Below are 26,787 nucleotides of genomic sequence, written 5' to 3' on the forward strand. Positions count from 1 at the left end.
TCTTCCACACACGTTCAAATGTCTATCAGTGGGTAGGGGAAACAAAGTTTCATCCAGGTTGAAAACTACTGATGCAAGTGCACCCCTGGTGTAGAGTTTTTCCTATTTACAATGGAGCCCTTAAAGAGTTGGGAAGTGACATAATCCTACATTTCAAGAATATTATTCTTGATCTATAGAAAATGGAATAGTGGAAGTAGGTGCTGGTGGCCAAGACCAGGATGGCAGCAGTGAAGTGATTTAAGAGGTTCTAAGAAGTTTGGTGTCAGAACCAATGTGGCTTGTTGATGAACTGACTGTGAGGAGGAAGGGAATGAAGACTCAAGGACTCTGGGTCTCTGGCTTACATAACTAGGTAGATGATGGTATCATTTTCTGAGATGAATAGTTTTTAATAGTGGTAGAGGAGATGCTAATGAAGAGCTGAGACATCCTTAACAACCCAGGTAAATAATAAGTGGGCTGCTGAACGTATGGTAAGGGTTCTAAGGGGAAAGGTACAGTTTAGGGATAAAGAGCTGTGTGCCACTGCAGTACATGGACTGCACACAGGTTAAGACATGGGCTCCAGAATCCACCTATCCAAGACTGAATGTCAACTCTGCCACTTGCTAAAGGTGACTTTAATCTCTGTACCTCGGTTTCTTCATTTGAAAAATGGAGATAGTAGTACACACCTCTTAAGGTTGGTGTGAGAATTAAATGAGTTATTACATGTAACACTATGGACAGTGCCTGGCAGAAGGTGCCAGTGATTATCACCTTCTGCAGCAGTCATCTACAGGATTCTGAAAATCATGGCAATGGACAGAAATCCCCTGGGGGAGAAAAGAGCATTAGTACTGAGCTCTGAGAAACATCAACGTGTATGGTTCAGACAGAGGAGATGGAGGCTTCAGCAAAGTCTCCTGAGAAGGACAAATAACCAGTAGGGTAGGAGGAAATAACATGGAAGTCCAGAGGAGAGTTTCAAAAAGGCAGGCTTGGTCTGCTCTGCTGTGTGTTGCTGCGAACGAGATAAAAACAGACATGCCTGCTGGATCTGGCCATGGGGTGGTAGGTCAATTTGGCAAGAGCAGACCTGGTAATGAGCTGGAAGAGAAAACTGGTTAGCAAGTAGAGACAGCCTATGCAGATGATGCTTGTGAAAACTCCGGGAATAAAGCAAAGTGGAGAAACAGGGTAACAGACGGAGGTGGGTGTGAGGTCAAGGGAGGGAGGTTTTGCCACAAATCCGGTTTTAAAGACAAATTATAAAAAAACTTTCAAAAAGGGTATGCCAGGTAAAGGAACACATCTGCTGTCCCTAGGGTCAACTCACATCACAGCATAATTATCTTGCTATGGGCTATGAGGGCTCCAAAGGCAGTGGCTGTCTTATTCTCTCTGTTCCCCAGAACCTAGAACAGAGCCCAATAAGGGAAGCAGAGGGATATCTGTGGTGTAAATGGGCAAGCTAATCTTTCCTGCATGATGGGCATTCTTCCCAATATTTCTTTTTCTGGCAACAATCCTTGACATATGTCCCTATAAAGGGACATGTGTGTCTCCTTTGCTAAAGGAGATACAGCCTCTGAAGAACACGAAGAACACAGGTTTACTAAAATGGAATCTAGAAAAAGATTTTCCAGTTGAAGGGCCCAGATGTGCAAATTACTAGCAGAGCCTGTTGAACAACAAAAGAGCCCTGCACCGCAGACTGGATCATCAGGCCCAGGAGAGCAGAGGAGAGGCCTGATGTGCTCCATCCCTGTGAGCAGAAGTTCAGCACAGTGCACCATGACAAGTCTCTGGGTGGTCTCTCCTACACCTATTCCACACACCACTATCTGATTCTTCTGAGTACCATCACTCAGGCAGGATTCTGGAAATTTTTCCCACCACAGACCATACCAACTCTTCACTTTGGGAAGACAGTCCCTTTGCCCCCTCCACTAACTCCTCTCCCAGTTTTTCCTCCTCTCATGTTAACCTAAACATATCCCTTGTGTCCACTCCTAGCTCTATATTCATGCTGCTCCATTCTGTCAATCTAACCTATAAACAAGAGATCAAATGCCAGTTTTTCCACAAAGATGCTTCTGTTTTAACCCCGAATGATTTCTGAATTCCCAGCCTGACTTTTGTGTGAGTAGTACACATTCACTTGGTTATGTTGCTCTATAAACAGTTTATAAAGAAACAGAAATCATGCATGCGTACTTCCACCAGATTATCAGCCACCTGAAGCAATGACTGTCCTACTCTTAGGCCTGACACTTGGATTTTAACAGACCCTTAATAAAGTCACCTAAGGTTAATACACTGCTGCCTCTATGAAACCACTCAGTTGGCTTTGGCTTATCCAATCATTTACGGCTTGAGTTTCTGAGTGTGGTCCCTGGTCTAACAGTGCTTTGTTTGTGCCAGCTCCCTCACATGCATTCCCAGAGCACATATGCTGAGGCACATTACCTTCAGCAGTCTCATGAGACCAGAGGCTCTACATCCAGTCTAAATGTCTGCTAGACAAGGGACGAGAAACTTTACTAATAGTCTTAAAAGGTGGATCTATGACAGCCTCAAGAAGACTAACAATTAGCAAAAAGAGCCAAGCAATTTTAAAATTAAAATTTTGACAGTTCTCTTAGCAACGTTTCTATAAATCTAAAATCATTTCAAAAGTTAAAAAACTTAGCTCAACACAGCTGCCATGACAGAAAACTCATTAAGGATGACTTATCTTACTATTTTTAAAGAACATAAAAATATCACTGAAAAGTCCCACTTGTAAAGGTCACTTATTTAAGAGTCCCAAAGATGATCACTTTTTTCTTTTTTTCGGCCATGCTACAAGGCTAAAGGATTTCAGTTCTCTGACGAGGGATCGAACCCATGCCATCTGCAGTGGACGAACAGAGTCCTAACCACTGGACTAACAGGGAATTCCAAAAGATGATCACTTTTAACAGGCCCACCAGGAAGTCTTTTAGATCCCCTAATTCACCAAACTGTGTCCAGTGTAGTCCATCTTTAAGATGATAACTAAAGAAGAAACAATTTAATAGCTTCTCCACTGTAATGAGTTTACAGCCTGTGTGCTCAACTACAGAGGTTCCATTAGATCTGTTCATTTGCAATGCAGAAAGCAGCTTCTGGGACAAAAATAACACTTGGGGTGACCCATTAGTCTCAACCTAGAACTTTACTTTTCCTAAAAAGAGATCACGAAAAAGCACTCCGAACATTTACCCCCCAAAGCAGTTTCTGGTCATTCACCTCCAGACACCAGGCTAGAATGCCTGCCTACTCTATAGCCTAGCCCCTGTTCCCTCTCCCCAATCCTAATTAAAATACTAAATACTGTATTACTATTGCAAGACCAACATCACTCTAGTAAACAAGCCAGAGGTTGCCAGGCACGTTTGGTGTGGCACTGGGCCCCAGGGAGGCAGGCTGCCCTACAGGTAAGTCTCACTTACTGAACAAGTGACCTGGAGCTGCTGCTGCTGCTGCTGCTGAGGCGGCGGCGGCGTCTGTTCCTGGGGAGTCTGTTGCTGTGGCTGCTGCTGGGGGTCCCATATATGGACAGTCTGAGCTGTATTCTGATATGTGCCTGCCACGGCCTGCACAGCCACTGGAATGTGGATGTTGCCATTCATGAACTGTGCTGGAAAGAGAGAGTTTGCAAGGGTCTGCACTACCTCTTCATGGGAGTTTTTCACTACAGACGTGGTGCCCACCATCTTCTCCTTGTCATCCTCCAGCTTCACAGCTGCCAGGGCTGTGGGTGAGCCACTGACGTGAACTGCGTTGTAGGCTTCCTGGGGAATGGCAATGTGGGTAATGCTCTGCTGCTGAGGGTCCCCCCGGGGCTGGGCAGAGTAAACAGGTATGGTCCAAGTTTCTCCTGTAGGGCTAGTAATGGTCCCAGTGGCACTGTACAGGTGGGCACTGTCTACCGTCAGTAAGTCGGGCCTCAAAGACACGTAACTCTGCTGCTGGCCCTGTGGAATGGCCAGTACGGTGGCCACCGGCTGCCCTGAGATGGCATAGGACACAGTGATGGGCATGTCCACTTTGCGCTTCTTCACTGGCTGGAGGACACTGGCTGTGCCAACCCGCCGCTCCCCTTCCCGAGGTGAGCCCTGCTGAGACGGCGGTGGGGAAAGGGCACCCACAGTCTGGATTTGGATCTGCTGACCCCCAGCAAGAGACTGGCCAGCCACCAGCTGAGCCTGGATCTGCTGGTGCGGGATGTGCTCCTCCGGGATCTCTGGAGCCTGGATCTGCTGGGCCGCCTGCATGTGCTGCACCTGGATCTGGGCCGCCTGCAGCTGCGAAGGGCTGGGGCTCTGCAGAGATGGGGTCTGGATGGAGGGGGCCGCCGGCTGTGCTGCTTGGCCTTGGATCTGCACCTGGACGTGGATGGGCTGCTCAGCAGGCTGGTGAACGGTGAGTTGCGGGGAGAGCTGCTGAGCCGAGACCTGCTGCGGAGACTGCTGTACCTGTACCTGTACCTGTAGCAACAAGATGCGGCAGTGAGTGAACGAGACAACACGGAGAACCCAGTCCCGAAGGGCAGAGATCTCAGGCAGGAGCCCTGTGTACTGTGAGGAGGAGGGGCTGCCATACCCCAGCCTTCTGAGGAAGCCGTAATCTCCGAACATGTTGCGTTCAGAGCAACAGCCACCTGAGCACACGCAAGACTATCACATGAGAAATATCAAAACTTTTGCTCATTTCTTACCTTCTTTTTAAAAGTTACCCCTTTTGTTTTTGCATACTCATATAGTAGTACAAGTATACAATGTAGAAATATATACTTAGGTATATATTCAAAAAAATAGTTTATCCATGTGGTTAGTGATTGAAAGTGTGGGGACATTGTTCTTTTTTTTTTTTTGGGGACATTGTTCTAAAGGGTCAGAAAGACAAATACACTCCACAGGCATTCAATTTCCAACTCAAGATCAAAACTACTCCCACCACAGACAAAACACAGTAGACAAAATGCTTGAAATCCCTTTAGGAGACATCTCCAATTTTGCTGCTAAAAGGCAGGCACAGATGAATGATTCTTTAGAGTGCTTATTTACGATACCTTTATTTTACAGGAGAAGCCACTCAATTCCTGATAACTTAATCTAACTAAGGTGACTATCGCAGATCACACATTTCTGATGATAATGAAACTCGTATCTTACTGCTGTACTTCAGCATACAGAACAGCATGAACGGATGCTACATACAGTATGCAATTTTAAAACAGACGGTATTTTTCCATCATTTCCCCATCATTTTTCCATAATTTTCCATCTAAATTATTCTGAATGCATGTAGGAATTAGGAAGGTAGAAAATAAGAAGGTAGATCAGTGATTGTATACATCACAAAAGATAACCAAAGATGGTGCTGGACACTGGCTGTCCACATAAAAAGAATGAAGTTGGACCTCTTTCTCACATCATACACAGAAAATGGGAGAAGATCTGAACAGACAATTCTCCCAAGAAGATAAGCAAATGGCTGGCAAGCACATGAAAAGTTGCTCAACATCATTAACTGTCAGGGAAATGCAAAGCAAAAGAAGATACCATTTAAACCCACCAGGACGACTATAATAAAAAACAGATAACAGGGGTTTCCCTGGCAGTTCAGTGGTCAAGACTTTCAATGAAGCAAGCATGGGTTCCATTTCTGGTCTAGGAACTAGGATCCCAGATGCTGTGTGGCATGGTCAAAAAAAAAAAAAACACACAATTTCTTAAAGGATAAAAGATACTGTAGGCACATATACAAAAAAAAAAAATTGGAATTTTCATGCACTGCTGGTGGGAATGTAAAATTGATATAGCTGCTTTGGAAAAAAAGTCTGGCAGATCATAAAAAAGTTAAACATAGCATATGACGGAGATATGAAAAACCAACCATATGACCCAGCAGTTGCATTCCTAGGTACATACTCAAGAGAAATAAAAACTATACTCACAAAAAACTTGGACACAAATGTTAATAACAGCATTATTTATAGTAAGTGAAAAGTGGAATCAACCCAAATACCCATCAACTGATAGATAAATAAAATGTAGTACTTCCATACAATAGACTATTGTCTAGTAAGAAAAAAATAAAATTTTGATAAAAAGCTACAACACAGATGAACCCTGAAAACATTATACCAAATTAAGTTAATCATAAAGACTACATATTGTATAATTCCATTTATATGAATGTCGAAAACAGGCAAATCTACAGAAATAAAGTAGATTAATGCTTGTCCAAGAGATAGGGATTGGGGGAAATATGAAGTAATGGCTAAAGCTACAAGCTTTCTTTCTGGAGTGATGGGACTGTTCTAAACCTGATGTGATAATGGTTGTACAACTCTGTGAATAGACTAAAAACTATGAAGTTGTACACTTTACATGGAAATGAGTGAATCAATATGAGAATTATGTATCAAGAAAGCCATGACTAATTAAAAAAAAAAAATCATAGGCAAGGAGGAGGTTATATAAAGAGCATAGACCTTGAGAGCTGACTTGAAATGCTGCTGTACTCTCCTGGCTACGAGTCCTTGAAGCTTGTTTCCTGAGGCACAATAAAAAGCGCCTACCTAACTCACCTCCTTACAGAGCGGTCATGAGCATGGAATGTTTACTGACATATAGTAGGTGTTCAAAAAGTTGGTTTTCTTCCTCATAAGCAGTATTTCTTTACACCAGTGAGTTTCAAAATGTAGTTTCCAGGCCAACATCATCATTACCCATGCAACTTGTCAGAAATACAAACTTTTAGGTGGAACAATTGAAACAGAAACTCTAGGGAATGGGATCAGCAATCTGATGCATGCTCAAGTTTGAGAATCAGTGCTTTACACCAAGGATATAAAGGAAAGTATGAAGCCAATTACTAAAGAAGAGCTGCTTTTTTTTTTCCTGTTCTCAGGACCCTTTTAAAAAATGAGGACTCCAAAGAGCTTTTGTATAGATGGCAATATTTACTACATTAGAAATTAAAACTAGGAAACTTAGAAAAATATTAATTAAAAATTACCATATAAACCAACATAAATGTCAACATAAATAATAAATTCTTATGAAGAATAACTTTATTTGCCAAAACATTTATAGTAAGAGTTGCATAAAATTTTACATCTTTGCAAATCTCTTTAATGGCTGACTTAATTGAAAACAGCTGGATTCTCTGTACTTGCTTTTGCAATCTGTTGTGCACACGTCACACATGGTCTCTGCAAAACCCCACTGTACACTCATGAGAGAATGAGAGTGAAAAAGGCAAATAAACATCTTCATGTTATAATAATAACAGCTTTAACTTTAAGGAATCACTCTTAACACTATAAGAGCGATTAAAATTTCAGAGTGCTGGGAACTACCAGTCCCTGAACTACCCTTTAAGAATTACTGTTGTAGAGGTAAATACACAGTATGTTTTTTAACTACATTATTACTGGCTTAGAAACAAAAGTTCAAAAATCTGGTTATTATCATTGAATTGTAGTTCATATTCTTAATGATTTTACTCTATCTTTTTACAATGACTTTTCTTAGAAAGCATTTATCAATATTCAATCTTCCAACAGAAACAAGTTAGCAAAATACTAAGGAATCGGAACTGAAGGCATTTACCCAAATGAGCCATTTACTCAAATCAGGACAGGTAAAAACAATCTGATGCTACTTTATATCCTAAGTAGTTAGAATTTAAAATTAAAAGAGTAAAAGTTAAAGCACTTTCTGACATTTCCTTATCATTATCAACATATTGTATAGGGTATCAATTATATGTTTATAACCTTTACCCATTAAGAATCATGTCAATAAAAAAATTAAATATTACTTGTAATACCTTTCATATCTTTATTTATATAAAAACATAACTTTTTATCTGATTAGGTAATTACTACAGAATCACTGCAAAATCACTGCAGACGGTGACTGGAGCTATGAAATTAAAAGACGCTTGCTCCTTGGAAGTAAAGTTATGACCAACCTAGACAGCATGTTAAAAAGCAGAGACATTATTTTGCCAACAAAGGTCCGTCTAGTCAAAGCTATGGTTTTTCCAGTGGTCATGTATGGATGTGAGAGTAGAACTATAAAGAAAGCTGAGTGCCGAAGAATTGATGCTTTTGAACTGTGGTGTTGGAGAAGATTCGAGAGTCCCTTAGACTGCAAGGAGATCCAACCTAAAGGAAATCAGTCCTGAATATTCATTGAAAGGACTGATGCTGAAGCTGAAACTCCAATACTTTGGCCACCTGATGCTCATTTGAAAAGACCCTGATGCTGGGAAAGATTGAAGGTGGGAGGAGAAGGGGACGACAGGATGAGATGGCTGGATGGCATCACCGACTCAATGGACATGAGTTTGAGTAAACTCCGGGAGTTGGCGATGGACAGGGAAGCCTGGAGTGCTGCAGTCTGTGGGGTCGCAGAGTCGGGCACAACTGAGCGACTGAACTGAATTGAACAAAGTCACAGTGAAAATCTGTAAACTCAGTGAAGTAAAAAAAGTTATTTAAACTTTACTTGAACTTATGAGGAGATGAAATTAAAACTGAACTGAAGGAATAGCTGAACTTTGAGTATTCCTTCACTAAGAAGCTCTGACAAGATTCCTCTTAAAAAAAAAAAAAAGACAAAAATCTCAGACATTCAGAGGTTGATACTGTCTTTATTAACTGTTTAATTTTCAAGGTAGGTAAACTGTCTCAGAAAACAAACTGACAGACTGATACCTTAACAAAAAATTAAAGAGAAAAAAAAAGCAGTTTGAAACTTAAGCCTAGATTTGAAGTGATTCTAAAGAAACACAAAAAGAAAAAAGACAATCCCAAAGATATGCATGTACTAGGAAAGTGATGTATTGATGGGGGAGGACATTTCTGGAGGTGAATTTGGTTTTATTATTTTAAAAAGCACTGTTTCTTACCTTCTATCAATCCCTCATAAATCACACTATATTTCAGTTCCCTTCACACTGGAATCTGTGCTTCTCATTCAGCAACCCCCACCACCTTTCCCAGACTTTCTTTTTCAATTGCTCTCCTTCCCCTTCCCCCCACCCCCCATCAGAAGCGATACACTTTATCATCCATTTGGGCTTTTGATGACATAGTATGTACAACACTAATTACTTTCTTGAGCATTCTGACTTCCTATTTCAGCCTAGACAGACTGCATTCTAGATTTTCTGTACAGACTTAAGATTTAGATTTCAATTCTAAGCTGGTTCTGTTTCTTTTATTCTCATGACTTTAAAAAATTAATTTACTTTTTAATTGAAGGATAATTGCTTTATAGAATTTTGTTGGTTTCTGCCAGACATCAACATCTCATGACTTCTTTCCTAGATTCTTTTTTTGATTGAGTATATTAAGCTTTTCAGGTATGTTTGAATGTGGTCCTCAGATTAGCAGCATCAGCACCAACCTGTAATATGTTAGAGATGCACATTTTCTGGAAATGAAAAAACCGCTGGAGAGCTATCTGCATTCCCAAATTCACAGCAGCATTATTTACAATGGCCAAGACATGAAAACAATCTTAAGTGTCCATCAATACAATGAGTATTATTCAGCCATAAAAATGGGGGAAATGCTGTCATCTGTGACAACATGGATGAATGGTGAGGGCATTATGCTAAGTGAAATAAATCAGACAGAGAAAGACAAATATCACATGATCTCATTTATATATAAAAACCTAAAAAAACAAAACCCCAATCAAACTCAGAAAAACAGATCAGATTTATGGCTACTGAGGTAGGGGCAAAGACAAAAGGAACTGAATGAAGGTGGTCAAAAGGTACAAACTTCCTAGATAACTAAGTACTAAGGATTTATTTATCTATTTGGCTATATCAAGTCTTAGTTGCGGCATGTGGGATTAGTTCCCTGACCAGGGATGGAACCCAGACACCCTGAATTGGAAGTACAGAGTCCAGCACCAGAGAAGTTCTGTACTAGGGATATAACGTACTACATAACTATAGTTAACACTGCTGGATAGTGAATGTGAAAGTTAAGAGAGTAAATCCTAAGTTCTCACTGCAAAGGAAAAAATGTTTCTTTCTTATTCTGTATATGAGATGATGGATGTTAACTAAACTTATTGTGGTTACCATTTCACGATATATGTAAATGAAGTAATTGAGCTGTACACCTTAAACTTATACATTGCTGTATGTCAACTATATCTCAATAAAACTGGGGGGTGGGGGGATATAAATTCTCAGCAGTGACCCCAGACCAGCTGAATTAGAAGTGGGAGAAGGATAGCCATTTCTGTTCTAAGAAACCCTCCAGGTGATTCTAACGTACCCTGAAGTTTGATAACCAATAGTGTAAAAGGTTTATTGGACCTCACTTGTTTAGGTTCTTAACCTGTTTGCAGATGAATCATCTATTTCCTTTTCCTCAGTGTCATTCAGAACCTAAGTAATACAGAGCTCAACACAACATAAGGACTAAGTACTCCAACTAAAAAGCAGTGAGAAACCATGAAGTAATACATGTATTACCTCACTTAGGAATCTTTTCTTCCAATCACTGACGCTAAAAACAGTACATTATCTAACACCATTTTTGAATATTTTTTGTTCTGTTCTGTTTTTGGCTACTTTGAGTATAAAGCCAGCATTTTACGTATATAAGAATAAATCATCTGAGTGGGCTGGGTCAATTTCAGAATTCCATCTCATAAACAATTTTAAAAATTACGTTATTTCCACAAGAAAAAGAATAAACAATTCTTCTCTCATATTTCCCTAAAGCTGCATTTGTTACACATTTTTAGCAATCACTTAAAATGTGGCTGGTCCATATTACATAGTGCTCACAAGTTCAAAACACAAAGCGATTTCAAAGAGTTGTGCCAAAAAATGGTAAAATAATTCATCAACAATATGCAACTTGAGTAATGCTGAAATAACATATTAGTTTAAATAAAATGTGATTTTATTTTTTTAAATGTGATTTTAAAAGGTCAATTTCACCTCCTTCTTCCCTCTTTTTCCATTTAAAAATTTTTTCTTGATATATAGTTGATATACATCTTTCCCTTCTTGTATGAAAGAGGCAACTAAAAATTTTGGAGAAGGAAATGGCAACCCACTTCAGTATTCTTGCCTAGAGAATTCCATGGACAGACGAGCCTGGCAGGCTACAGTCCATGGGGTTGCAAAAGAGTCATACAACAGCCCATGGGGTTGCAAAAGAGTCAGATACAACTGAGCAACACACACACACACACACACACACACACACACACACACAGACACACACACACACACACACACACACACACACACACACACACACACACACACACACACACACACACACACACACACACACACACACACACACACACACACGAAGCTTTAGGATAACAAATGTGACTTACATTCAGTTCCATCCTCCGAGTCTCACTGAGGGGGACTCAGGAGAGGACAGTGCTCAGTGTGCCAGAAGATCCCACCAAGTGAGGAATCACAGCACCTGGGATCCGAATACACCTGCGCCTCTTAACATCTAGTCTGCAAATCCTTGGCAGAACTTCACTGTTCAAAACAATGTTCTTCTGAAAGTGGTAAAAATCTTTATCCAAGTAACAAACATTTACCAAACTCTTATTATACAAATGAATGTAGATATGGTAAGGGAAGAGATTTAAACATGGGTAAAAGGCTGAACATGTCCACTGACAGATAAATGGACAAAGGTGCGATATATATAAATACACACACACACACCAGTATTAGTCATTACAAAGAATGAAATAATGCCATTTGCAGTAACATGGATGGACCTGGAGATTACCATACTAAGTGAAGTAAGTTAGAGAAGACAAATATATATATCACTTCTATGTGGAATCTAAAAATATGACACAAATGAACTTATCTTCAAAACAGAAACAGACTCACAGATATAAAGAACAGACTTCTGGTTGCCAAGGGGGAGGAGGGGTGAAAGAGGGAGTTTGGAATTAGCAAGATGTAAACTATTATATATAGGATGGATAAACAAGGTCCTACGGGATAGCACAGGGAATTATACTCAATGTCCTGTGATAAACCATAATGGAAAAGAAAAAAATATATATATATATATGTGTGTGTGTGTGTGTAACTGCGTCACTCTGCTATATAACAAAAATCAACATAACATCATAAATCAACTATACTTCAATAAAATTAAAAAAGAAAAGACTGGACATGGAAGGCCAGAAAAGGCAGCAATAAACGGTCCACCAAGCTGAAGTGATGATCAGGATCTCAATCAGCTCATGAAGTGCCAGTGAGAGAGGAGCTGATTTTAGTCCTATTTTTGGCTGCAGAATACACATTCTGACTTCTGCCTCCCCCAGGCAGAAGCTGGAATCACTCTTCCAACTTCTGCAGCTAGAGTGCAGGCCTGTGACCAAGACTTCCCAATTTAGACACTGCATGAAATTTGGACTCAGAAAGGAGCAACATGAGGCAGCAGGAACCACAACCTCCATTTTCTGGTGAGAGCGGAAGACTGTGGCAGAAATGGAACAGGATGGCATAAATCCCAGTGAGAGACCATGGGAGGACAAGGACCTGTGCCCAAGGGTGTGGCTGCACGTCTTTGGCAAAGCCAGCCAGCAATGTGACCTGAGTCCTTTCCTGGCCGTGCAGCCTCCAAAACCCATTCTCTGGCCCTCCTATAAATTCCTTGAGCTAACTACTACCCTTTAGCCAATTCTTCTGAGTAAACTAGCAGGAGGGAGGTGGGGGACTACTGCCTGATACTTGTAACTAAAAGTCAAAACTCAGATGGATACAGAAAATATAACAAGTTGGAAACTTTAAAACAGTATTCACCTTAGGAGAGGAGGATGTGCAGAGCAGTACTAGATTTGAACTGCACCTGTAATATTTTATGTCTTAAAAAAAAAGTGGCAAATGGCCAACACAGCAGGAATACTTGTTATAAATATTTGTCTGGATACTTTTCAAATGTCTGAAAAGCAACTAGGGCCCTAGGTAGGAATGGAACTAATGAGGAGGAGAGGAGGAAGAAAAATACAACAGTAGCTATGATTTATTTATTGTAGGCTTACTATGTGCCAGGCAGTGTACTTAAGACGTAGCATTTTATGTAATCCTTAAAATAACTACAACATAAATTATTTTATTTCCATGATGTAGATAAAGAAATAGACTCAAAGAGACTCAAATCACCTGCCTGTGACCACATATCTAAAGTATCAGAGGAGGATCAAACTCATGTTTGTCTAAGAGCCAAGCCTGGCTCGTAATTACCTTCTTCCTCACTCTCAGCAACTCTACACGGTGGTGAGGGGTTAGGGACTGACTATACTAGCACAGAGGGAATGTGCAACAGTAAAAGAGGAAGAGGGACAGAAGTTGGGATGACAAATGAGGAAGAGCTGCACTTTGATCTATGAACCTTGAGATCTTTACTTTTAACAAGAGAGTCAAGTGCTGAGAAATCCCCTTCCTCAAAGCATCCTTCATTGAGTAGGACCAGACTGAACCAGCCATATCTGAAGCCTCAGTTCCTGCCCTGGAGAAGTGCAAGGAAGAAACAACCAATTCTGTGGGTGCTAAGTAGAGTCAGACTCCTAGAATTCACCAGAGGGTCTTCCCTCTGGCACACGGATTTAATTCCATGTGGACGCTTCAGGAAGTACCCAACTCAAGAGGGCATTTGAACGTAAAGTTCCAAATGAACCATTTTCACCTAGCTCAGGCAGACCTATCCAGAACAGGAAACTTAAACCTTCCCTAGTATTATAGAAACTGTTAAGGTATTTACATGAGAGCTCTACCTTTTGCCTTAAGATAGTACCTCTCTGTCTTAAATAAACATATGCTACTTGATATAATGAGAAATAACAACTTGGTCTTTTCTGATTCCTCGTCAGAGCTCCTAAGACCTTTGTAAACTTCCCAAGTGATAATATAAATGCTAGGACCATACTATGTTCTTTTTCTTTTTTGGATGTTATTATGTAAAATAAGATTCATTTATTGATTTCTTTTTTTTTTAATTATTAGTTGGAGGTTAATTATTTTACAATATTGTAGTGGGTTTTGTCATACATTGACATGAATCAGCCATGGAGTTACATGTATTCCCCATCCCGATCCCCCCTCCCACCTCCCTCTCCACCCGATTCCTCTGGGTCTTCCCAGTGCACCAGGCCCGAGCACTTGTATATTATGTTCTAAAGAGGTGACTCTTAGTGGGTTCCTGGATGAGGGCTCATCACCTCAAAGACCAAGCTATGACTAGAAACTTGATATTTTCAGCCCCACCTCCCAATCTCTGGAAAGGGAAGAGGGGCTAGAAATTGAGTTACTAATTGATCATACCTACATGATGTAGCCTCCATAAAAATCCCCAAAGTAAGACGTTTAGGGAGCTCCTGGGTTGGTGAATACGTCCATGTGCCGAGAGGGTGGTACACCCCAACTCCATGACGAAAGAAGCACCTGTGTTCACAACCCTTCAGAACCTCGCCCTGTGTGTATCTTTATCTGGCTGTTCATCCATATCCTTTATCATTTCCTTAATTATATAATAAACTGGTAAATGTGTTTCCCTGACTTCTGTGAGCTGTTCCAGCAAATCATCAAACCCAAGGAGGGATAGTAAGAACCACAATTTATAGCCAGTTAGTCAGAAGTACAGCTGAGATAATCCGGGACTGGCAACTCTGAAGTGGGCGGGGGCACTTGTGTGAAACTAACCCTTGAACTTGTGGGGATCTGACACCAAATCCAAGCAAAGAGTGTCAGAACTGAACTGAATTATACGCAAACGGGCTGGTGTGGAGAACTGGTCATTGTGGAAGAAAATACACACACATTTGAGGGCCAAAAATGTTGAGTGTGGTAGAAGCAGAGACTAAATGTACACAGTGAGTTTTTTTCTGACAGCTACTCTAATTAACCTTTGACACATTCCTTTGTCTCCCATTAATTCACTAGAACTATTCTAGGGATATAATTACTTTGTCAAATATTATGTGGCTGCTTCTAGACTGGAAAGATGAGAAATTTATGGGGGCAGAACAAACTCTGGGATGGTGACAGATGGTTTTAAAAAAGCAATCTAATTTTATCACTTTTTTTTAAGGTAATCTAGAAAACTGCCTCTGTCCTCAAGGCAATAAATTGTTTTGAAATTTCAAATTATGTTAATATAGGCATAATTTTACATTCTTATTAAAGGGTTAGGTTGAGACACAATATTATGGGGCAAAGAGTCTTTTAACACTTGAACTGAGAAGTTCAGCTCCGCATTTCAGTGAACACGTCACCTCTATAGTCTCATCCTTTCACTCACTGCACTCTAGTTACACAGCCATCTTGCCGTCTTTTCAAACAAGCAGGCTCCCACCTTAGTGCTTTCTGATTTGGAATGCTCTTTCCTCAGATAACCATATGGCTCATTCACCAACTCTCTTTAGTCTTAATTCAAATGTCACCAGCATATTAAGGCTTACCCTGGCCACCTGCATCTGCTCTGTTTTTCTCTTTTTTATTTATCACTATGTAACAAGATCTTTTAAAATCTTATGTATCATCTTACCCCTCCCAGCTATAATATATGTTCCACAAGGTCAGGAAGCTTCGTCTTGTTCAATGTTGTCCCTAGGCATCTAGCAAAGGGCTTTACACATAAACACAAATACCTGGAGGTGTCTAGGAAAGAGAAGAAAAGGTTAAAAAAAACCATTGTCCTACACAAGTTCAAAGCAAAATATACCCATGAAACACCTTTTTTAAAAAAATTACAAAGAAGTTCATGTTTAATCAAAATAATTCAAGAACTCCTTCTTAGTCTCCTATCCCTTCAATTCCTCTTTAAGGCTTCATTACTACTATTTAAGGACCACCACATTCTACATATGTTAAAAGCCAGTGATACTAAACTGCTTTTAACACTCTACAATCTGTTAAACATCCCACTTTGTCAACATACATAGATCCACCTCATTCTTCTGGCTACACAGGACAATATACTACACATGTATCATTATTTCCCATTTCCCTTACTGAAAGTGACTTGTTCCCAGTGTCACTACTATAAGTAATGCAGCACTGAATATCCTTACACACACATTTATCTGTGAACACAAATGTAAGGCCAAAGGTATGCATATTTAAAACATCTGACAAGCATTGCCAAATTAACTTTCAAGAAAATCCCACTAATTTATCCTCTCATACCCTTGCTGCCCTGGGTAAACTCTTTATAAATGTTTTCCTATCTAATAAATAAAACATATTTCATTTTAAAAACTTACACTTCCATAGTCACCAGAAGCATGAAGTGTCTTTTCACATGCTTACTAGTACAATCTGTATTTCTTCCTCCATGAACTACCTATTTATATTCTTTGTTCATATTTCTAATAGACTATTTTTTTCCGATTTTGCATGCTTCTTATGTAGTAGAAGCACTAGTTAGGAGCACAGACTCGAGTTAAAACAGCTTGAGTGCAATTGCTAGCTATGGGAAGATGAGTTAACCTTCCTATGTCTCATGTGCTAATTTTAGTTTCAAAAATATACTTTAAAGAAAGAATATATAAGCCTATAAAAGAGATCAAAAAACCAACATGTATATAAAATAATTTTGTAATTGCTAGGCCCATATTTGAGCCTGCTGTCACTCAGAAAGAAAATGTTTTTTCAGTCTTACATAAAGTTGTATCTTTAGTCATATATTTATGCAAATCATCTGGTTTAGTTTTTTTAAAAAACCAAAAACAAGTTTTTATTGTATTTAAGACACTCAGGGGTTTTTTTGGCTCCCACTGTATAGCTTGTGGGATCTTAATTTCCTGACCAGGGATTGAACTCAGGCCCTCGGCAGTGAAAGTTCAGAGTCCCTAACCACTGGACCTCTAGGGAATTCCCTAAAAGGTCATTTTTAATTTTAAATATGGGGGGAAAAACTGCTATTGCACATATCATATACCACAAACCATACCTCAGCAACTTGTACAGTAGCAATTTATAATAAGATTTTTAGGACTACTTGAATAAGCAAAAAACAAAAACAAAAAACACTTCAAGTAGAAAAAAAAAATTGTAAAGGAAAAAATGAGGTATACTCTACCTACACAAATAACTTGAGTTAAAATTGATGACATGTGTGAGAAAGGGAACCACACATAAAACGTAGCCTAACAAGTTGGCCAAAATGTAGATACACAGAAAAAAAATACGATTCTTACCAAAAGAGCATTGACAATTATTACTCAATTATTATATCAACTGCTGATCAAGCTAACATTCCATGAGCTGTATATACAGTTAATTTTTATGCAGGAGTTCCCTGAGACCTGAGAATTAGTTCAAAGATTCTTTCAGGGTAAAAAAAGATTGAGAAAAGCTATTTTAGAGTTTACTTTCTTCCTTAGGAAAGCTTTTCACAACCTAAAAATCACAAAAACTTTCTATACTGCCTTTTCATAATTCATTGCTTTCTTTTTATCTGACTCTTTAACCCACCTGGACCTAATTTGTATTATGAAAGCTATCCAACTTTATTTCCAAAAGAGGAGTAGATGCCTTACTCTACTAATGGAATATATCTTTTCCTCACTGATCAGCAGAGCCACTTTCATCCTATACCTCGTATCTACTCATTATGTATACAGACACATAAATGTGCTTTGAAGTCCTTGGCGAAGTTCCAGCTTCTCAGATTAGGGTACCCTAAGAACTGCTCTATCTTTCGTAAAAGTTTCTCTCCTACATGAATTCCTCTATCACCTGATGCTGTTTGCTTCCTCTCTTGTGGCAATTTCTCAGATTTAGTGGATTTTTTTAAAAAATCATTCCCTATTATTTTTAATGAAGTATAGCTACTATATAATTTTATAAGATACAGGTGTACAATATAGTGACTCACAATATCTAAAGGTTAAGTTTTAGTGGGGTTTTTGATGGCATTTGTTTTTTACCAGCACGGATAGAAAAAAATTTTTTAAGTATCTTTTTAGTCACTAAGAATGGGGATATCTGAGTCCATGATATTCGAACCTATCTCATGGATTTATTATTGTATTTCTTCATCCATTTACAAGAGGTTTGGGTTACAATGATGATGCTAATAGGTGATCTCAATTAGCCATCTTGAATATAAAGTCTCAAAAAGCACTTTAAAGTCAAATTCCAAACTATTGTAATCTTATGAAAAAGATCCAAGCTGTAAACAACAGAATAATTTCTTAAACTGAAAAGTCAGCCTTCTCTTTTTACTTTTCCCGTACCCTTCCTTTCTCATAAAGATCAGAACTAACAACTTCATCCCTCCACGTGCCAGATGTTTTCCTGCTATCTCATGCAGTCTCACTGAACTGTATTATCCCTACCAACACATGAAAAAACTAGAACTAAGAAGATTAAGATCATATCAACAAATAAGAGATGAGGTCAAATTTAAACCCAGGAATGCAACTCCAAAGCTCAGGTTCTTCCAATACACCCTCTTACATTGCTAAGGAGCAAAGTCTTCTGTCTTACCAAACACACCTCTTCACACTCGGCCTCTCCATCATGTTCCACTTCCTTTCCTATCCTCTTGGTGAAAATCATCGAGGGCAAAGTGATACACAACCACAATAGACAGTAGGAAGAAAGCAGCATTTGTAACTGGAGGAGACTTTCAGTTTCACATGTGCAAGTGTTAGTTACTCAGTCAGTTCACATAAGGACTCCCTAAAGTAGACAACTTGTATCTTCTCCGCAAATGTATTAAGTTTCTCCTTCTTCAGTAAGCTTATTATCAATTAGCATTATTTCTTGAGGCTTATATCAAATGCAGGCCTAGAAACCTACAGGTGACCTGAGTCACGGAACTATACAACTAAATGAAGGTCACTAAAATATAAGAGCCTTTCCATTAAAAAATAGTTTCAAATATCCTACTTTTAGTAATGAGCTAAGATGAGCCTTCCTATATTCTTTTTTTTTTTTTTTTTTCCCTGGTACCCAGATTTATTTTACATTCTCTGCTTCCAGGGGGGACTTCCTATATTCTTGATCTGCTCAGGGTGACACAGACAAGAAGGGAAGCTTTGGTCACATACCGTTGGGACACATCCAAATCCAGTCCCAGAAGACCTCTTCGTTTCCATACTGCTCAATTCTCCAAAGCAAATGGCAAGTTCAGTTTACAAAAGTGACAAATATTTTCAGTGTTAACGATGAAAGCCCTTGTGTAAAATAATATGTTTCAAAAAACAGAATATTCTCCTTAGTGAAAATAACCTCTGACATTTGTATATAGATGTGATGCTCTACTAACCAAAACCCTAATGGCAAATTCTATTCAACAGGATGTACCTCAACAGTGATTTCCCCTTTACCTGAACCTGCTGCGGCTGTTGAACCTGGATCTGCTGTTCTGGCTGGGTTTGAGGCTGAACACTCGTGGTGACTGGACAGGCAAGTTCAAGCAAAGACCCGGCCACTTCGGTGCTATCTGTGTAAATGCAGTTCCCACCCTGCTGGTACACCATGGTAGTGGTGGCCGTCTGCTGGAACTCCTGAAGGGCTTCTGGCCCCTTAGAGGCTAGCGAGTCCAGAAATTCCTTCATTCTGTGTTGCGGGACAGACCGCGCCTTCACTCGGATGTACTCTTCAAAGGAGATGGTGTTCTCCAGAGAATTATTCATATTGCAGAGTCCTTAGGGTTCCTAGGAATAAAACAAATGAACCTAAGTCAAAACTATGCCATGGTTTTAACATACTAAAATGCACAGAGCAACCGCTCTCGCACTAGAGTGGAATATTCAGGGCAGCTGCATACAAGTGGAATCCCAAGTACAATTTTATTATATAACCTTTTTTTTTTTAAATTACTGGCATCTGAAATTTGTTTCCATTAACATTTCTTAAATCAAACTATCATACTGAAAACAAAAAACAAAAGCATTTGTCACAGTACTAGATGAAATGGGCTGAAAACACACTCTCCACCCAGCACTTGGCCAGGCCAATCCCATCTTCTCTGCAGAACCAAGCACTAGACAGTGAAAGCCACATCCAACACTACTCTGTAACCATCAGAAGACTCCAAGGAAGGTAGGAGCTAGTTCCACTGCCAACTATGTTTTACACTGAAGGGACACGTATGCCACCTAGCTGTGGCATGACCCTAGACACAACGGATGTGTTTTTCATCTCCCCCACTCCTCCAAACACCACAAAACCTCATTTTGCTATAAACTGCTCATACTCTTTTGTTGCATAGCTTACTGGTTAATAGCATGGATTTTGGAGCCAAACTTCTTGGGTTTAAAACCCAGCTCAAACTCTCCTTTGCTGTGTTATCCTGGACAAGTCAGTTAACTTTGGTTTTGTCTATAAAAGAGGGATTAAAATAATATTTACCCAAAAAAATAATAATATTTACACCACAGACATGAGGATTAAATATGTGTAATGCACTTACCAAAGTACCTGACATATAGACAGTGCCATATAAATATTAACTAATACTACTTAAATAAGCAGGAGAAGGAAGTTGAATAGTACCTTAAGTAACTAGGTCACTTCTAAAACTCGGAAATCAATTCTGCAAGTTTTTCATCAGGGTGTCTACCTTAGGGTACAGGGGTGGACAACAGCCCTCAAGCACCTGGGGACAACCACGCAATCTATCCACGAGTGCTGAGCGTCCTATACTGCTGCCTTCACACCACCACCACCCCCAGAACGAAAGCAATCAAAGGATATGAAAGTAACATAAACCAAGTGAGCCTCTTTGCCCAAATAAAGTCTCTCGGTCAATCTCAAATGTCTAAAAAGTGATTTGTTCCCCTGAGCCATCAGACTTAGAATTATCAGTCTTTCACTGCCCAGATGCTATCTTCTGTTAACAGATACAAAGTGAGTGGGTAATCCTCTATTATCTTCCACCTGGCTCTAAACTCTAGTAGACAAGACTGTATCCTGGTCCTCTCTGAATGGCTGACACATGTAGGTACTTATCTGTTGCATCTGGAATTCAACGTGGAACAAGAAGAATTATGACTCTTTGTTCCTGTCACATGTATAACTTGCAACAATAAAATGTTATGTTTTTCCCTAGTAAATAGTTAATCTATACCTTGAAGGGAAAAAAAAAAACACTATATATCCAGGGCAAGAGACCAAAGGAAAAATATGATCCGTCCTGCTATTAATTTACTGACACTGGTAATACTTCTCTGGGATGTGGTTTAAGTATAGTATAGTATACAAATTATATTCAGGTACTTTCAAACAGAACAGACCCAGCAACAAATCTTTTATTATGAGGCCCATAATACATTGCAAATATATTTCTCCGTAAATAAAGAATACTATGTATACCTTATCCTGTCTAAAATGCCTAGACCACTACACTCAGGGAAGCCTCCATACAACAGGAGTCAGGAAACCCCAAGCACAACAGAGTACAGAAAATGCCAAGTACAGGTCAGGGGAGTGAAAGGTGAAGCTCCTGCTGATGGCCTCTTGTCTTTTGAAATTTAACTATTTGTCCCTTTCTCATCTCTTCTAATCACCTCTCCTGCCCAGGTCTCCCTTCTCTCTGATGCAGAGACTCTCAGTTATCTTTCCCAGAACAGAAAATTAGGGGGTCTGCTATGAGACTTCAAGATTAAGATATCAATAATACCCATGGCACATAAAACAGGGGCAGCATCAGGATTTCTCAGGTGGTGCAGTGGTAAAGAACCGCCTGCCAATGCAGGAGACTTAAGAAATATGGGTTTGACCCCTGGGTTGGGAAGATTCCTTGGAGGAGGGCATGGCAACCCATTCCAGTACTTTTGCCTGCAGTATCCCATGGACAGAGGAGCCGGGAAGGCTACAGTCCATTGGGTGGCAGAGTGTCAGACACAACTAAAGCAACGGCATGCACGCACTCAAGGCCAAGCACTTCACATTCAGAGCAGGTCACTCCAGCAGAGGTGACCCACAGTCACTAACCACAATGGCACAGACTGTGTCAAAGCTTCCCTCTGATAAGAGCATCATAACTGAAACTTCCTTCCTAAGAAAGCATCTCATAACAGAGATCTAAGAACATTACAAAGGTCACAGTATGTGACCCTAATACTCAATCACACACAACCTTCTGCTCAAACAGGGATAAAGGAGAGAACTGTGTGAACCACCGTTTACCGGTTCTTTACTGTGCTGGTACACATTTCAGCTTTTCACCTCCATTACAGTAGACCAGCAGGGGGCAACTGAAATTTACACTTCTCCAAATTCATTTTCTTCAACAATTCATGTAAAATATTTAAGAGATGGCTTGAAATGTGAAGATTGTCTGTGCTAGAATGGTAGCTATTGTATCAAAGCAATTTTTTAAGAAGTATAGAGAATCATGCAAAAACAAACAAACAAAAAAAAAAAAAAACACCTTTTCTTGCTTCAAATCTGGGAGAAGGTAAGTACGAACAAGCACAAAGAAACAGAGCAAGTTAACTTTACAGAATCCAAAAACCTTCACACAAATACTCCTTGGTAAAGGTAGTCCACAAAATCTTCTGAGTGACCTTGTTTCCCTTCACTCTTTAAAGTTTCAGTAATCAAGGAGGCTTAAACCTCATCTGAAGTCTGACATTAAGCACAAGCAGAATTACACCAACTCTTCTTCCCAGAATCAAGCTTTCTTCAGTTTTCAGTGTAGAATTCCACCTGGTTTTGTTTCTTATTTTTTTGTCTTTGTTTTTTTGAAAGTGAAAGTGAAGTCGTTCAGTCCCAACCGACTCTCTGCGACCCCATGGACTGCAGCACGCCAGGCTTCTCCGTCCATGGGATTTTCCAGGCAAAAGTACCGGATTGGGTTGCCATTTCCTTCTCCAGGGGATCTCCCCCGACCCAGGGATCGAACCCCGGTCTCCCGCATTGCAGGCAGACACTTTAGGTGAGAGGGTTAAAGTTAACACACCTATTGTTTTTAGAAAAACTGCTCCAATAGTATAGGAAGGTATAAAATGAAAAGTAAAACCAGCTAAGTATGCTACGACCTCTGCTGCCTGATCTATGAATTTTAAACACTGATCCATCCTCTAGGAAGGGTAAGTTTAGGGCATTTAAACATCTTCCTCTCACTAACCCCTGCCAGCCATATTTTAGTTTTTGTCACGATCAGTTTCACTATAAGAATAGTCCAAATATAAACGTATTCCCTGAGCAGGACGGCAAATAAAACACTCATCTCTCAGAAAGAACGGGATAAAACCCTGGAAAAGTATCTGCTATAAAGCCTCAAAGTTCATTCTTTAAGTTTCCACCAAAAAAAAAGAAAAACCAACAGTTTTAATTAGGAAAAATTCTATAAAACTTAGAAAATGTTGATAAAGGTTCATACACAAGTCCATTATATTCCTCTCTGTTCTTATGAAAATATTTGTAATAGCCTATGACAAAATCACCTTTTGGGTTATAGCCAGCCATGTATTTTAAGTAGCTGAGACTCTCAAGTACAAAAACCTCTGCAGTGCTTCAAGCTTAGAGTCTATCATTGGCTCTAAGCAGAAGCCATTACTTCCAATTCCCATTGCTTTTTCCTTTCACTAAGCTCCCAGCAAGTTCTTCACTGGCTATACAAGTCCACAGAATTATGTGAGAACCACTAATCAGAGGAAGCTAAAGAATATTAACAAATAATAGATTCGATGCAGAACTTAAAAATTATATAATGGAAAAGGCCAATTTGAAACAACATTTCAATCTGCTCATTTATACACAAGGCTTCATTTCTTGTCCTTTTAACCTGCTCATTTGGCATTATCTACCAGACGGACACATCCCAATAATGAAAGTACACTAAGTCAGCATTTGACCTGATACAAAAGTACTGCTTAGAAGGGGGTGGAGAAAAAGGCTTCAGAAATACATTTAAATATTTGAGACCAGACAGCGATTAAGAACAACACTGAGATAAATTAAGGAAATTCTCAATAGAGGTGATACTTCTTTGTTTTTATGCTCAGAAAAAGTCGACCTTTACCATAAATTTATTCACCTACAATTTTTTAATTTATATCTTTTATCAAATGCTTTGATTCATTTAGAATTTCTTTTGCATCATCTGAGGTAAAACTCTAAGTTTATTTTTTCCAAAGACCCAATAACTTGTCCCTGTATCATTTACTGAATTACTGAAATTTCTTTGCCCAATGATTTAAAATGCCACTCTGATTATACACCAAATTCATATAAAAAAGGTCTGTTTGTTTCCAAGCTTTTTGTTGATTCAGCAGATCTTTCTGTAACATAGTAACTTTAAAAAAAATTTTTTAAAGCATGTTAACACCTACAAGATCTACTTTCCCACAACCAAAATGTGTGGTTTCAAACTAAAAAAATTTGATGACAGAGAAAGTACGTTATGTGTGAAAAAGAAGGCTAATACAATTGCATTTATATATCCTGGTATGGCTTTATTACATACCTAAGAAGAAAAACTGGCATAACAGCAGTTATGCCTGGGTGGTGTGGAATAACGGAGGACTTAAATTTCTTCCTGTTTAATACAGTCCTGCATTTTCCACAACTTGTATTAAATCAAAAAAACAGTTAAAAATTAATCCCTTTTGTACAGTGGTTGTACCATAGTAAGAGACACACAAACAATTTTGGTTGATCATAGTTTGATTTTTTTTCTCCCCTCAAAATCTGGAACTCTGAAAGACAAAACCATCAAGCTACAGAAGTCTGCATAATAATGAAGACTTAGCTTCAAGATGTTGCTCACAAGATACATACAAAAGGCTGAGCCGTGGTAACGGAAAGAAAAATGGATAAACTTAATGAAACTACAATTTATAACTCCCAAAGAAACAAGATTCTTAATTAGCTTCAAGGCAAAGACTTAGTGAGGAGCAATAAATAAACTGATTAACTAAAATACTTCTGAAAAACATGAAGCTGGAGGGATAGTTGAGTACTCTCAATTTTTGGAAGTCAGAAATGAAGGGGGAAACACTCTGCAGCTCTTTAGGGTACAGTCTGTAGCTAAGCATTTGCTTCTGAATGAATACTTTAAGTATAGCAGCTTTGCAAAACAATAAACAGATGAACCAACCCCCCACCAACAGACCCAGGAAATTTTCCCTATTAACCGTACATATTTTTATGGGTTATTTCCCCTGTACTTCCTTCTACAAGAACTAAGAGCAGGTCCTCAGTATACAACAGGTATCATTATTCCAATTACTTTACCTCTAGTTCACAAGAGGAAAAAGTCACTCCAAAGCAACAATTCTACATTTCTGTTTGCTGATTTTTTTTTTTTCTTTTCTATTTAGGTACCACAGGGAGACCTACGTGCTCAAGGGAATCACCACTTCTTGAGTGCCCTCAAATCTGATAGCTCTTCCTGGCTCCCTATGCAGCTCTGCAAAGTGGGTCTTGAATATGTGATGAACTAAGAGAAGACGCTCAGAGCTGCCTCAGAGCCCTGCCTCTCCTATTTACCCAATGGTCATGCTTCTGGGCCCTCTCTCAAGGCTCACATCTACTAGCAATGGATCCTGATAAGCTTAGTTCTGGTTTGAAGAACACATTCCAAAGGAAAAAAAAAAATCAATTTCCATTTTAAGGAGTCAAGAGTCACAGTCACATTTGTCCTAATTAACAACTGAAGAATCATTTCAAAGAAGGAAATTGGGAGACACTGTTCTATTCTTAAGGATATCAATCCACCATAAGGTTTGTGATAGAAATTAGCCCATTAGGACATTCATCTGCCTATGCCTTCACTAGATAGAGAAACTCCTCATTTAGGGGTATTTTCACTATGGACCTAGTTTTGGACAACACACTTTCAACCAGGAACTTAAATTCACATTCCTACCAACGACTGATGAGACGTAAACTGGCACAACTGTTTGCATTATCTAAGTGAGGCTGAAAATATGACCCAGCAACCCTATCCCTACATGTACATGATACACACCCACACAAAGGTACATAAAGAAGAATGTTCACAACAGCATTGTTAACAGCCCCAAACTGGAGGGAATCTACACGTCTATCAATAATAGAATGAATAAATTATGGTTTTTTCAAACAGCAGACTACTACACAGAAAAGGGAATGAACGAACTACAGCTGCACACAATGCTAAAAGATAAAAAAGCACAAGCACAATGCTAAAAGATACAAAACAGCATGATTCCATTCATATAAAATTCAAACTTAAATAAAACTATGTTGTTGAGGGATACAAAGGTGATAAAAAGAAAAACAAAGAACACAATTATCACAGAAGTCAGAATAGTAACTGTCTCTAGGGAGTGAGAAGCTGTAACCAAAAAGGGACTCATGAAGGGTTCAGAAGCGCCTGCATTATTCTATTTCTTGAAGAGGAGCTAGTTACACAGTGGTTCACTTAAAATTTTTTCACTAAATTGTACACAGACCAACTGAATTAATATGTATAGAAAGATATTTCACATACACACGCAAAAAAAGAGCTTTCTGATGCAACCTAGCAGCTCTACATACAGTTGTGCACTAACCTAAAGTGTGACACCAAAGGACCATTCTTTTCCCCTTTTCAGCAAAGCAAGGGGTTCATCTATCATTTCTTCAAGTACCTACAATTGGAAATCACAATGCAATGTGACAGGGAAAAACTAGCTAGGCATTTAAGTGAAGCCTGGACTTAAAACATCTGGAACAAAATGCAGGGCAACTACCTACAAAGAAATCGAAAAGAACAGGAGTTCACCTAACATTTCATTCTGAAGC

General features: G+C 39.2%; 1 protein-coding gene across 9 annotated transcripts in view; it reads right to left on the reverse strand.

Moving 5' to 3' along the window:
• Positions 1 to 26,787, reverse strand: part of QRICH1 (glutamine rich 1) — a 41,396-nt gene that overhangs the window by 12,120 nt on the left and 2,489 nt on the right. For all 9 annotated transcript variants that reach the window (XM_043441870.1, XM_043441872.1, XM_043441875.1 and 6 more), the window contains 2 exons: positions 19,395 to 19,724; positions 3,462 to 4,499 (listed from right to left, as the gene is read on the reverse strand). In XM_043441870.1, the coding sequence (XP_043297805.1) occupies positions 3,462 to 4,499; positions 19,395 to 19,703 (1,347 nt within the window). In that variant the 5' untranslated portion in view covers positions 19,704 to 19,724. The remainder of the gene's footprint in view (positions 1 to 3,461; positions 4,500 to 19,394; positions 19,725 to 26,787) is intronic.

Source organism: Cervus canadensis, chromosome 22 (assembly GCF_019320065.1).
Source record: "Cervus canadensis isolate Bull #8, Minnesota chromosome 22, ASM1932006v1, whole genome shotgun sequence".
Classification (NCBI taxonomy): Eukaryota; Metazoa; Chordata; class Mammalia; order Artiodactyla; family Cervidae; genus Cervus; species Cervus canadensis.